Source organism: Psammomys obesus, unplaced genomic scaffold, assembly GCF_907164565.1.
Source record: "Psammomys obesus unplaced genomic scaffold, mPsaObe1.curated_primary_1811, whole genome shotgun sequence".
NCBI classification, from domain to species: domain Eukaryota; kingdom Metazoa; phylum Chordata; class Mammalia; order Rodentia; family Muridae; genus Psammomys; species Psammomys obesus.
The window spans coordinates 1922629-1937138 of record NW_026587759.1 but is presented as its reverse complement, the minus strand read 5'-3'; the positions used below and the strand labels follow the sequence as shown (position 1 = coordinate 1937138).

Below are 14510 nucleotides of genomic sequence, written 5' to 3'. Positions count from 1 at the left end.
AAAGCTGTAAGGGAAAAAGGCCAAGTCACATAGAGGGGCAGACAATTCAGAATTCCACCTGACTTCTTACTGTAAACTCCAAAAGGGCTTGGGCAGATATCTTATAGACACAGGAGACCACAGATATCAGCCCCGACTACTATACCATGAAAGACTTTTAATCATCATAGAAACAAGATATTTCATGACAAAAGCAAATTTAAACAATACCTATTCACAAACCTGGCCCTACAGAAGATGGTAGAGGGAAAATTCCAACACCAGGAGGCTAATCACACCCAGGGAAACAACAGAAATAAATAATCCTACAACAGCAAAACCAAAAGGGGGGAGGCACACATAACACACACACACACACACACACACACACACACTCTTCCACCACCAACATCCAAATAACAGGAAATAACAACTGCTCTTTAATATCTCTCAACATCAATGGCTTCAACTCCCCAACAAAACTAAAACACAGGCTAACAGAATGGGAGAGTAAACAGGACCCATCATTCTGTTGCATACAAGAAACAAACCTCAACAACAACGATAGACATTACCACAGAACAAAGGGATGGAAAAAGGTTTTTCAAGCACACAGACACAAGAAGCAAGCTGAAGTAGCTATTGTAATTTCTAATAAAATAGACTTTCAATGAAAATTAATTAAAAGAGATGGGGAAGTTCACTTCATACTCATCAAAGGAAAAATCAACCAAGATGATGTCTCAATTCTGAACACTTATGCCCCAAGTACAAGGGCACCCACATTTGTAAACATTAAAGCTTAAATCACACATCGAACTCCACCTCAACAGTATGAGGCTTCATCTTTCTCACCAACGGACAGGTCATTGAGATGGAAACTAAACAGAAATAATGAAACAAACCAACATTATGAGTCAGCTGGACAAACATCTACAGAACATTCCATCCAAACACAAAAGTCTATACCTTCTTCTCAGCACTTCATGGAACCTTCTCCAAATTTGACCACATATTCAGACACAAAACAAATCTCAACAAATAGAAGAAAACTGAAATAACACTTTGTTTTATATTAGACCACCATGGATTAAAAGTAGACTTCAACAACAATAGAAACAACAGAATGCCTACAACATCATGGAAACTGAACAACTTTCTGATTAATAACTAAGGGGTCAGGAAGGAAATAAAGAAAGAAATTAAAGACTTTCTAGAACTGAATGAAAATAAAAGCACAACATACCCAAACTTATGAGACACAATGTAAGCAGTGCTAAGAGGAAAGTTCAAAGCGCTAAGTGCCTTCATAAAGAAAGTGAAGAGAGCTCTTACTAGCTATTTAACAGCTCACCTGGAAGCTCTAGAAAAAAGGAAGCAAACACACCCAAGAGTATGACAGTAGGAAATAATCAAACCCAGGGCTGAAATCAATAACCTAGAAACAAAGAGACAAGTACAAAGAATCAACAAAACTTAGAACTGGTTCTTTGAGAAAAATCAACAAGACAGATAAACCCTTAACCAAACTAACTAAAAGACAGAGGGAGAATATCTAAATTAATAAAATCAAATATGAAAAGGGGCATATAACAACAGACACTGAGGAAATCCAAAAATCATTAGATTGTACTTCAAAAACCTATACACCACAAAACTGGAAAATATGAAGGAAATGAATAATTTTTATGTTAGATACCACTTACCAAAGTTAAATCAAGATCAAGTTAACAATTTAGAGACCTATAACCCCCAAGGAAATAGAAGCATTCATTAAAAAACCTCCTAATGAAAAAGAGCCCTGGGCCAGATGGTTCTAGAACAGAATTCTACCAAACTCTCAAAGAAGAAATAATACCAGTACTCCTCAAACTATTCCACAAAATAGAAACAGAAGGAACATTGGCAAACATACTTTATGAGGTCAGAAATAAACCCATACTCTGTGGACCCTTGATTTTTGACAAAGAAGACAAAACCATACAATGGAAAAAATAAAGCATCTTCAACAAATAGTGCTGGTCTAACTGGATATCTGCATGTAGAAAAATGCAAATAGACTCATATTTATCACCCTGCACATAACGCAAGTCCAAGTGGATCAAAGACCTTGACAAATAATCAGATACTCTAAATCTATTAGAAGACAAAGTGGAGTAAAGTCTGGAACTCATTGGCATAGGAGGCAACTTTCTGATCAGAACACCAACAGCACAGGCTCTGAGATCAACAATTAAGAAATGGGACCTCATGAAACTGTAAGTCAAAGAACACTGTCAATAGAATAAGATGGCAGCCTAGAGATTGGGAAAAGAGCTTCACCAACCCTACATCTGATAGAGGGCTGATATCCAAAATATGGAAAAAACTTAAGAAATTAAACACTAACAAATCAAATAATCCAGTTAAAAATGGGGTACAGAGCTAAACTGAGAATTTATAGAAGAGTCTTAAATGCTGAAAGAAATGCTCATTAGTCATCACAGAAATGCAAATCAAAATGACTCTGAGATTCTATCTCACACAGGTCAGAATGGCTAGATAAAAAAATGCTAGCAGGGATGTGGAGAAAGGGGAACCCCTTCTCCATTGCTGGTGGGAATGTAAACTTGTACAACCACTTTGGAAATCAATCTGGCACTCTCTCAGAAAACTGGAAATAGTTCTCCCTCAAAACCCACCTATACTACTCCACATTTGTGCTAGAAGGGGTTGAGGAGGATGGGAAGAAAGATACATTAGGAACCCCAAATAAAGGAGATTTAAAAATGGCAAAGCCTACTGCTATTCATGAAAGCAGGCGGTTGCCAACCTGGAGTTACAGCGACAGAGCTGATGAGGGGCTCCCGCAGGTCTATGTGTGTTGAAGGCTCCTCTTACAGCTCGATGCTGGAAGAATATGTATTTTTTTTAAAGAGGTGAGTCTCATGGGAGATCTTAGTTTCATCCAGGCTATAGCCTTGATGAAAGACCAGTCTGCTGCTGTGTTTGATGAATGTGAGAAGATAGAAAGAAGGAAAAGGTGACTCTGATATTTTTAGTGTTAGGAAAGAACAGAGGAGAACTCTGAAAGAAGAACAGACTTGGGTGATGGGGGCCTGATGGCTAACTTCGGAGTGTCATAAAATGGGCTGCAATATTTGGCAATATCCAAAGTTGGAAATTCTCCCCAAAGGGAGAAGTGCACAAATGATGCTTGTCATTATGAAATAAAAACAGAAAAGGGAAAAGAAGAATTTCATGTAGACAGCAGCCAGAGCAGAAGCCAGTGGGTTTTTAGAGTGCAGCCCTCTTCCTTCTAGAAAGTTGGACTATAAAGTATTGAGTGAGCGGTTACACTTTTGTTATCTGATAACCAGAGAAATTGTTGCTGTAAACTATGAAAAAGAAGTGACTGTTCACAGAGCAGCTGGATTCTAACTCCCCGAATGAGATCACAGGGTAAGGAGAGATGACATCAAATCCACAGCCACAGTCAAGCGATTCTGAGACTGCAGGTACACGCTGCCTTAAGCTAGGGGGAGACACTGCAGACTACAAGTGGACCCCAGAAAGCTCTGAGGGCAGTGTTTTTCCTGAGGAGCACAGTGCAACACAGATCCCTGCTTTCAAAGGACTGAATTACACCACAGCTGTGTCCCCAACTTTATTTACAAGTAAGGTATGAATGGTCAGCTGAAATTTAGCTCATCTTCTATTTTACAAGCATATGGTGACAGCTACTGCTTAAATAGGTGTGTCAGAACCATCTAAATCAAAATGAAGAGCCAAGTATCATAGGTCGGATTCCTGTTTTCACTTTTATACTAAAGTTCCCTTTACTCTGGGAATGGATAAATTCTGTTCGGATTGTAAGTTCAGTGACTTGGAATGCCTGTGAACAACAGCGAAGAAAGATTCTTTGAAGTGGCAAGCCCATCTGCACACCCTGCTTTTCTCCACTCTGGCAAGTTTCCACACACTTTGCTACAATGCACATATGTAACTGTCAAAAAAATATAAACATAGGCTTTGTAACAGAACACAATTCCTATCATTCAAGTAGTCGACCCAAGGAACCTTGACTTTGTAGAGAAATGTCATGCGAGCCTCGGAATGCATTTTGTTGTGTTATCAGATTAACATGGCTCTGCCTCAGCTGTGTTCTTCCTTTTCTAAAGTTCTGGAACTCTTTACAGGTTTACGAACTCCTAAGAGATTGCAAGGATTCTTGTGGGGAGTTGTAGGAGATAATGCATTTTACGGTCACAATGTGCCTTGTGAAAACAGACATTACTGCAGGTCATTTTCCAGCCGTGAATGTGTTCTTTGTTCCTATAAGTGTCCCATATCAGATGAAATTCCTCTTTTCCAACTCCCATAACTTTTGTGCGCAGTAATTCTGACATCTGGAGAAAATCTCTGAGTATCTAATTGGAATAGCCTGTCCATCAACTAGGCAAAGCTGCCACCTACTGGCCATTCTTTGAATCTATGTTTTTCAGTTTTAGGCTGTGCTGTAACGGGAAGTTTCCTTCTTTCAAAATGGTAAACATCGTTGACAACAACCAAATTTACAGAAAATATTATTTCAACACAAACTTGCCATATCTAAGGTCTCACAAACCTTCCAATAAAATCATCCCTTTTCCCAGCATCTTTGTCCCAGGCAGTGATGTCTATGATCCCTCCTCTTTCTTCATAGAGATGGAAATCAAATTGCTCCCTCCACTGAGGATTCAAAGTTTTCGGCATAATCTGGAAAGCCAAAAGTTATTGTATTATCAATAGTAGGATTTAAGAAGCAGCTTGAGACACTCTGTAGAAAATCTTGTTAAAGGCAATAGTTCGTTCAACCAAAGGGGCAAATGTGTATAATGCCAGTCAGCGAACTTGTAGCATCTTTGTCGATGAGTAGACTTTTATGGTCATGTCCAGAGAAATCAGGAGTAAGCCCCGACTGTATTCTACAGCCTATGCAAAGCATGAAATACAAAGAAAAGATAGCCTGTCCATGAAATAACTCATTTATTCAGTCACAGTTTCTGACTGAAGAACACTAATCAGTTATCTCGTAATAAAGAAAGATGAAAATTCCCAGAGTTCCTGTTTCCCTCTTGCTCTCTTGTGTTTAAAGTGCATGAGAAGAGGGAATGAGGGAGCGGGATACAGCTGGGACACAGAGTTAACAAAATGTAACTAAAAAGAAAAATAAAATAAAAATAAAAAAATTAAAAAAAAATAAAGTGCATGAGAAACAGAGAGTGAGCTAAGTGGGGGCAGGAGGAATACATAAGTGGCCTCGGGGCGGGTTAGCACGCTTTGCCTTCACTGCTCAGCACGGCTGTGCTATTTCCCTTCACACACGGGGAAACCTGTGTGTGATCCTTGTGTTGCATAAACAACAAGGATGTCTAGACTGCAATTTTGTGATTTCAAGTATTCAGAGATGAAACCCTGTAAATCAACAAAGTTACCAATATTAAAGTGCTATAAAATTCCATTTAGCATTTGGTTAGGCCATACTCACATTTGTTTCTTTTGGCATTCTCTCTCTCTCTCTTTTTTGCAGATCATATGTAGTGGCCTTTTCTCTTTTTTTTTAATGTATGACAGACAGATCCTTAGAGGTGAAGAGTTTGAAAGCAATGATGTATGTGCTATGCAAAGGTAATGCAAATGAACCACAACTTTAAAGTTCATAATCTGAAATTAATCTGCAATTCATCATGGACAGAAAGATCAAATAGAGACACATGTCCATAGTAGGGTTCATATTTCATATCTAAAGAGCAGAACTATAAAACATGCAAATTGTGTTACCTGAGAAGAGACAGAAGTGGTCATAGATGCCTATTTTTAGAAAAAGTAGCTGTTTTAAATTCTTAAGCTCTTGGTGAAAAATATAGATGAAACTAGATGGAAAATTCAAATGTCCTCTTCAGCTTAGATGAACTCCTATGGCATTTTGGAATGTAGTCCATCTTTTTGTAATCTGCTCATCAACAGACTAACTTCTCAGTGTTTGATATTAGGATTGTCTATCCCATAAAACTTTCTTCCAGCTAAAAGTTATGTCCGAATCTCCCATGTGGGCCTCTGCAAGGGTGCAACCAGGCTGGCAGCAGTACCCACTTTCTGTTGCTGAGTCAGGCTGTCGTATTTTGATTACCTTCAGTGTGGATGGAGACCTGCTGCAGTAGAGGGGGACTCGACAGGGCCAACAACTTTTACCAAAATGGGACGTGACCTTTTGTAACACAGAGTGGATGGGAGTGCACGTCCCAAGTGATCTGTGGCTGTAAGCACCGAAAGCCGTTGTAACTGGACATAGCAAGATGTAACTGTGGACAGCAAGTCTCTGGCATTACCATTACCGTATAAACAACATGCTACTGCTACTGCATAACATCTACTAAGAATAAAAGTGTTACTCCACAAATATTACCACTGCCACTGATCTTTTTCCCTCTGCTTTTAGCATTTACTAGGTACTTACAATCACAGCGGTAGTGTAAGCCCTTTATGTGTCTAACGTGCATTAATTTAATCTCTTCTATAACTTGCTTAGGCAGGCATTTTCTAGTTCTATTTCTGCAATAAGCAAAATTGACACACAGAAAGACTAAGAAAGCTGTGCTATTGCGCATGACTCAAAGCAACCGCAGGGGTTTGACCCTTTGTTTCCTAAATACATTTTAAATGCTCTGGATGTGGCATGGACATTCTAATCATGAACATATCATAGGAGAGGGTCAAATTGGAAAGAACAAAATGGTTGGCAGGAGTGGGAGGGAAGAAAGAAGAGAAGTGAATTGTAATTGTAATACATTTTATACAAATATGATGCAAAATTTAAAAGTTACTATTCAATTAAATAAAATGCAAAAAAAAAAAAATTAAAAACTTCTCAAAGCCAGATTGGATAAAATGATTCAGAGTAATTTGAAAGACTTTCACTGCAGGCAAAATAACGCACGGATCAGTGCTGGCAGCAGTCACCAGCCAATGCCCTCAGTACTGTCTATGCAGGGGTGTGCTATGCTCTTCTGGGATATTGCTTTTTTTTTTCTCTCTCTCTTAAATCTCAAAAATGTGCTGAGAGCTGGTTCCTGTGTAGCAGATGAAGACACTGAGGCCAAACAGCATAGTGGCTCACTCAAAGCTGGTGCACAGACTGCCAGCTTTGTTTCTGGATACGATATTCCAAAGTTCGTATTTCAAAAGGCATCCAGCGTTCCCATCTCCAAAAGCCTGGGTGCCAGCCGGTCAGAGCCTTCCCAACAGTGACGGGAGCACAAATGGATGGAGACCTACCTTGCTCTTGTACTTTTGATGGCCGAGCCGGAACTTCACGTAGGGATCACTCAACCCATTGGAATCCATTGCTTTGAGGTCTCGGCCCTCAATCAAGGTGATGCTGACGATTCCTCTCCACAGATGTGATTTCCTGTGCTGGTCTGATAGACGTAAACTTTGGGTCTGAAACTTTGGCAAAGAAAAAGTAAGTTAGCTCCTCATGTTTTAAACTGAAAGCTCTCAGTGGCCTTGTTCTTTCTCCTGGTATAATTTTTCAAGGAACAAAAGTTAGTCAACTATTGTTGTTAAAAGAAAAACAATAATTTATGGGGTATTATGCATTAATCATAAAATTATTAACATGATTTGGAATTATCATCTTGTGATGTATTTATGTTAGAAAAGTGCTCAAGCACTACAACTTCTAGTCTCCTCAAATTAAGAGATAAAGCTATGCCTGTCAAATGTGTCCAAAGTCAATGAGACCACAGCTATACTGTTCTATTTAATTTTTAATGTTTTAACTTGTAGGAGTTATTTTTCTATATTAAAATGGATTTTGCAAATGACTTTTAGCTGAAAGGTTAGTTGTAAATTAGAGAATTTTAGAATTGTCTTATTATCTTAAGGGATAAGTGATTTTCTAAAGAATAATTTTGTTTAAATTTTATTTTATGTGCATTAGTGTGAAGGTGTCAGATCCCTTGGAATTTACAATTTACAATTTACAGGCAATTGTGAGCTGCCATGTGGGTGCTGGGAATTAAACCCAGATCCTTTGGAAGAGCTGACAATGTGCTCTTAACCACTGAGCCATCTTTCCAGCCTCCTAGAGAATGATTTCAGGGACCACAGAACACAAAACTAAACAATGTGTTCACCTGAAACATTGCCTTTGTTTTAAACTTGCATCACAAATATTTACAATTATTTTTAAGTTAAAATGTGATCTACATTGGTATGCTTCTGAATTTTTCCTCATTCTGGTATAGGAACACTCATTTTAGTAATTTCTAATATGCTCAAATCTAAGTCACAATATTCAGGCCAGTGAAAAAAATAAAAAATTTTTAAACTAGCCAATTTACTAAAACATCCACATGATTTAAGAAAAACTGAATGGCACTTAAAGCAATCTATAGAAAGAGCATAACAGTGAACCTGTTTTGTTAGATTCAGTATCAAGAGGTGCTAGAGAATTACCATTTCTGTTGTTAAGTGTTTACCCCAGTTACAGTCGTTTCAAGAAGAAATTCAGTTCTCACATGCCAATTATAGGCTAGCTGTATTAGATGCTGAATCCCTTCTACCTCAGCTTCCTGAACTTACAGCCTGCCTTTTCCACTTCTCCTCCCATTTTTACCCCAGAGCTTTTCTACACCATGGTAATGCCATGGCCAGTTTACATGCGATCATCAGAAGTCAGGTATTCCAAGGTGCTTTTATCAGGAAAATAAAAAGTAAGTTCATCAAAAGACCACAGTTCTGGTGGCGGCACTAATTCAAAGGAAATCTTCATAAACAATGCTGTATACTTGTTCAGCTGCAAATTTGGGGCCATGATGCTATCTCTGTCTCATTAACATCAACGCACACACCTCACTTGTGAGCCTTAAGAACAGTATTAAATGGGTCCTGAAGGACAAGCGAAGTCTCGAAAAGTGCATGCAAGCGCCACAGAATGCTGCCTATGTCACAGGGATTCTTGCCTTCATCTGTTCCACAGTTGGGTTTCTACATTGGATTTTATTTGAACAAAACATTTCTCAAAATAATTGTTTAGAATACATTGCACCAAATAAGGACTGAGGATTTTCATGTTTGTTTTAGGTTCTTTTGGCACGTCAATTGCTTATTTTTGGTAGTGGTGAGGATTGAACCTGGGACCTCATGCATGTAGGCAAGAACTCTACCACTGAGCTATCCTATGGCTAGATTCTGGTTGATTAAACAGCTGATGTTGAGACCGCCTAACAGCAGCACCTACAGGAGTTCTAAACTTTGGCTATGACAACTTTGCTGAGAAGTATGATTGGTAAAGGAGGAAAGCAAATGTTACAGCAAGTAAGAAGGCAATTTTGTTAGTAAAGAACATGAGTTAGGAGCTGCCAATTCATACAGAGCCTCAAATTTTAGAAGTGTGCTTATGTATATGGTAGCATTCTGCTTCAACTAAAACACTATGTAGAAAAGCAAAGCCTCAGCTCCTGTCTACTGATGTATAATGTAGGCACAGGGTGTGAACTACTAAACACTGGATGTGAGACTAGAACCCTGGATTTCGAGGTTTTAATCTTGATGTTTTCCGAAAAATCCTGTTTAGGATAGACACTATCTTACATGCTTAAAGATAGGAATGATTTAAATACAAGAATACAAAGTGAGAGAGGTAACTTTCCAGTAGGGGGTCTCCTATAGGGTGAATTCAGAGCACGTGCCTGAACATGGAGTGCACGCATGCCCACAGCAGACGCTCTACTGAAGCATGCTTTCTTCTACATACTCACTAGAAGCAGGTGAAGTTATGCTCACAGCCCAAAGGATAAGGTGCACAATCTTGGTCGCACATTGCCACCAAGCAATGCTGAGATGGTTTCTTCCACAATAGGATACCCGAAACCTACGCCTGTTATTCTCCTTCCTGTCTCTTTTTCCTTTTCCCACATGAGAAGATTAATACATAAGGAGGGAAAAACATGGTTTCCATGGAGGATCTGCCAAATGTCATCATAATGGAGAAATGCTTTCTTAGCATTTCTACAAGGAGGCTATTTCCTAAGCAACACAGGAATCAGAGGGAGAGCAGGAACAAACTTTGCAAAAAATAGTTTAAAAATGTGGGAAATAACATGACCTCTTTAATGGGCTAACAAGAATAAAACGGTTCTGAAAATAAATTGATCAGATATTTTTATAGAAATATGCTGTTTTATTACAAATAGTCTCACAAAATAAAAATATCTCAAAAGGATAACAAGTTCCACCTGCAGAGCTGGGGGAAGACAAGGCAACATGAAGTTTTTCTGCCTGAGACCAGTGGGAAGGTATAAACAGAACCAATCTAAAATGGCTGGCATTACCCAAACCTGAGTAAAGGTCCCAGAAGACCCAATCACCCCACTAGAAAGCTTGATTAGGGCATCCTCACAGCTCCTAAGCAAGCACTTGGCAGTTGAGGATTTTGTCTTCCAGTTGTCTAAGTGGGAGAAAACAAACAAACAAACAAACAAAACAACTGGAAGACAAAATCCTCATCAGAAATTTTTAACGATTTTTTTCATCTTCAATAACTGTTGTTCAAAATGGCATATTTCATGTAAGAAGCTACATAATTCACCAGAGAGCTAACTGGGTTAAGTTCATAATTTGAGTAAACAGCATAGTCATTAAACAGATACAAATTTAATTTTGGCTATGAAGTACAAAAAGTTAATAATGGTACAAGGTAGAGGAGGATAGTCGGTTATATAAGGTCAGACAGTCAATACTAGCAAAAAAATGCCACTGGGCACAGTTGGTCCTTCATAGCCATGGGTTTCCTTCAATATATGTAATTAATGACTGGCTGGACATATTAAAAAACACTTTCATACCGAACATGTATGGAACTTTTCTTGTCATTACTCTCTAAACAATGTAACTACAAAGCACTTACATTGTATTAGTTATTGTGTCCAGTCTAGGAAGATTTAGAGCATGGGCATGTGGACTTTCACCCTAAACACGACACTGGTTGGATGTCAGGACATGATGCATATATATGCACAGGAGTGGTTGAAATGGTTTCCCTCCCACCCACCATCCACGATGAGATGACCCTAATCACATCTTTCTAGAAATTTCTGTGTGGTTTGGCCTGTTGGCCCCCCTCTTGGATTCACCTTTCCTGTACTTGTTTTCAAAATGTTACCTGTGGTTCTGTGTAGATAAAGAACACTCTTCAGGGCGCAGGTAGAATGAACATGCACAAAACTATGCTCCACAAACCACAGCAGCCTCACTTTCCTTGAGTAGTCAGTCAGTCCTACCTGTTTCTAAAATCCAGGCTTTTGGGGAACTCCCTGACGTGGTGGTGATGAGCAGAATTCCGCAGCTATAGGCATCCTGAAACCTTATACTAACATTGATGTGCCAGCGTGCCTTTGGTCACTTGTTCTAGTTCAAAAATTTGCTGTTTCTATACAGCACATTTTATAAATGCGTGTTCCACAGATCAGGGGCCTCAGTGCTGCCTGGAAGTTATCAGAAATTCAAGGTCCTTTCAGAGGGAGGCAGCCTCAGACGCTCTGAGAGTTGGGCTCAGCTCACTGGGAGGTTCTGATGCCTCCTCATATATGAGAGACCCTATTTAAACATTTCATCATTCATATGCACACTGGCTTTCACATGTGTTCTCACACTTATTATTTACGTAATCATAACTATTATCCCCTCTCTGGCATGGATATTGCTAATGCTTTTAAAAGTCTTTAGTGGTGCCTTTAAATATACTGCTCAAGGAAATGACTCATTTGAATATTTGAACAATTTAGAGAGAAGTAGGTGCCCACTGAATAATTAAGAAACTTTTTCGTTACCTCCCTTTGTTAATATTTTTCGCATAGAATGTGTCTCAACAATACACATTTGTTGAAGTCTATATCCAACCAAAACTACGTGCTGGGCAGCTAACAGGAAGGAGGAAGGAGCATGAGGTCGCACCTAGTGGTTTGCTATTTAAAGTGTAAATAGTGTGCTTGTTAGAGCAGGAGAAAGCTTCGCAGAGAAAGAAAAGAGGAGGACAAGTAAAAAGATGACGTAGCTCAGCCTGAGAGCCAACATTTATGACCATTGTTGAAGAAATAATCCTTCAGTTTTTAAGGTACTAGATATCAATTATTAGCAGTAAAATTATTTAAACTCATGTGCCTGATCCTATCTGGATATAATTCATTTGGGAAGGGGGTAGGAGAATGGAGTCTTTATCACATGTATCGTGTGTGATTCTCCTACCTGTCAGTATTTGAGGGCCAGTCCCAATGTAAACATGCAATTTTAGAGCTAATATAGAATATCAACATGTCAGATAATACTATGAATTTCAACGTCTGAAATAATTAGTCAATAATATGTAGCTTTATTACAAATTTAAGACTAGTTGGCCTTTAAAGATAATGTTAATTTACTTTTTTATTTTTTATATTTTAAATCAAGACTGATTTCCTTTCATGGGTCTAAGATGTTTGGATAGGAAGTGGTTTTCAGTACAGGGCCTCAGCCCCAGAACACACACTTTCTTTAAGATCAGAGCAAGCCAGTGAAATGATCTGTGGCACTCACTTATGCATTTTGACAATCAGGACTCTGAAGCTAAGCTCTGCAGCCCAGGGAAGAGATAGCAGGCTGCCACTGCTCTGGATGGGAATGAATGGGCAGCACTCTAAACTCTTGTTTTGGACAGCATGTAAAATTAATTTTAAAACGTATGTCGGCGATTGTCAGTACTCCTCAGAAGATTTCTAGCAGCGCAGCGCCACGAGCACCAACGAGCTGTGAAGTGCCCACTGCTGCTTCGTCTTCAGTGGCTGCTACTGCCTGGCAAGAATTAGAAGCTGATGGATCCTGCTGAATGGTTTTAGTGTTTTGTTAATAGACGTATCAGAAAGAATTCTCTTGTTGTGTACTTGAGCATCTTTTGGATATATGCCTAGGAGTGGTATAGCTGGATTTTGAGGAAGCGCTATTCCTGATTGTCTGAGAAAGCACCAGATTGATTTACAAAGTGGTTGTACAAGTTTACATTCCCACATGCAGTGGAGGAAGGTTCCCCTTTCTCTACAACCTTTCCAGCATGTGTTGTCACTTGAGTTTTTGATCTTAGCCATTCTGATCGGTGTAAGGTGAAATCTCAGGGTCGCTTTGATTTGCATCTCCCTGATGACTAAGGATGTTGAACATTTCTTTAAGTGTTTCTCTGTCGCTCTATATTCCTCCATTGAGAATTCTCTGTTTAGTTCTGTTCCCCATTTTTAATTGGATTAACTGATTTGTTGCTGTTTAATTTCTTAGTTCTTTATATAATCTGGATATTAGCCCTCTGTCAGCTAGAGTTGGTGAAGATCCTTTCCTAATCTGTAGGCTGTCATTTTGTTCTGTTGACAGTGTCCTTCCCTTTACAGAAGCTTTTAAGTTCCATGAGGTCCCCTGCAGGATATCAAAGCAGATGCTGAGACTTATAGCCAAACTCTGGGCAGATGCAGGGAATCTTAGGAAAGAAGTGGCAAATAGTAAGACCTGGGGAGGACAGGAACTCCACAAGGAGAGCAACAGAACCAAAAAATCTGGGCACAGGGGTCTCTTCTGAGACTGATACTCCAACCAAGGACCATTCATAGATATAATCTAGAACCTCTGCACAGATGTAGCCCATGGCAGTTCAGTGTCCAAGTGGGTTCAATAGTAGTGGAAACAGGGACTGTCTCTGACATGAACTGATTGGCCTGCTCTTTAATTACCTCCCCCTGACATGAACTGATTGACCTGCTCTTTAATTACCTCCCCCTGAGGGGGAAGCAGCATCACCAGGCCACAGAGTAAGACAATTCAGCCACTCCTGGTGAGACCTAATAGACTAGGATCAGAAGGAAGGGGAGGAAGACCTCCCCTATCAGTGGACTGGGGGAGGGGCATGGGTGGAGAAGAGGGGGAGAAGATGGGATTAGGAAGGGAAGATGGAGGGAGCTATAGGTGGGATACAAAGTGAATAAACTGTAATTAATAAAAATTGTAAGGAAAAAAATTCCACCCCCCCCCCCAATCTGATGCCATACTTTTTCTGGAAATATTTTTTCCCAAGACTGGTTCAAGAAAAATAAGTTACATGGACAACAATGATCAATTGTGCTTTCACATCAGCAGTAAGTCTTATGAAAATTTAAAAAGAATATCTATTAATGGAGATTTACTCCATTTCTTTTTGTGCCTTTGACATCCACAAAAGCATCCAAAGAAAACAAACTAACAGAGGTCACTTCCCTCCTGATGCTGTGGGCGGGCAGTGGGAGGCAGAGAGGACTGGAGGGGAAGCTCTGGAGGAAGTTACCAGTGGGAGGAGGTGGGTGATCAGGTTTCCACATCTGCTGGAAAAGGGGTTCTCCAGGGAGGGGAGAAGAGCCCAGGCCTTAGTTACTTCACCACAAGGGAGAACTGAACCAAGACAGTCTGAAGCCTGGGCTAGATCACACTGAAAAGCAAGCGTAGAGAAACATCTATGG

The 14510-nt window shown here is 39.5% G+C and overlaps 1 protein-coding gene across 1 annotated transcript in view; it reads right to left on the bottom strand.

Annotated features, from left to right (window-relative positions):
- The window catches only part of Mctp1 (multiple C2 and transmembrane domain containing 1), a 570389-nt gene that overhangs the window by 201141 nt on the left and 354738 nt on the right, over positions 1-14510 (bottom strand). Inside the window, exons 7-8 of the mRNA XM_055604040.1 lie at positions 7276-7446; positions 4586-4716 (exon numbers count right to left, since the gene is read on the bottom strand). Coding sequence (XP_055460015.1) covers positions 4586-4716; positions 7276-7446 — 302 coding nt within the window. The remainder of the gene's footprint in view (positions 1-4585; positions 4717-7275; positions 7447-14510) is intronic.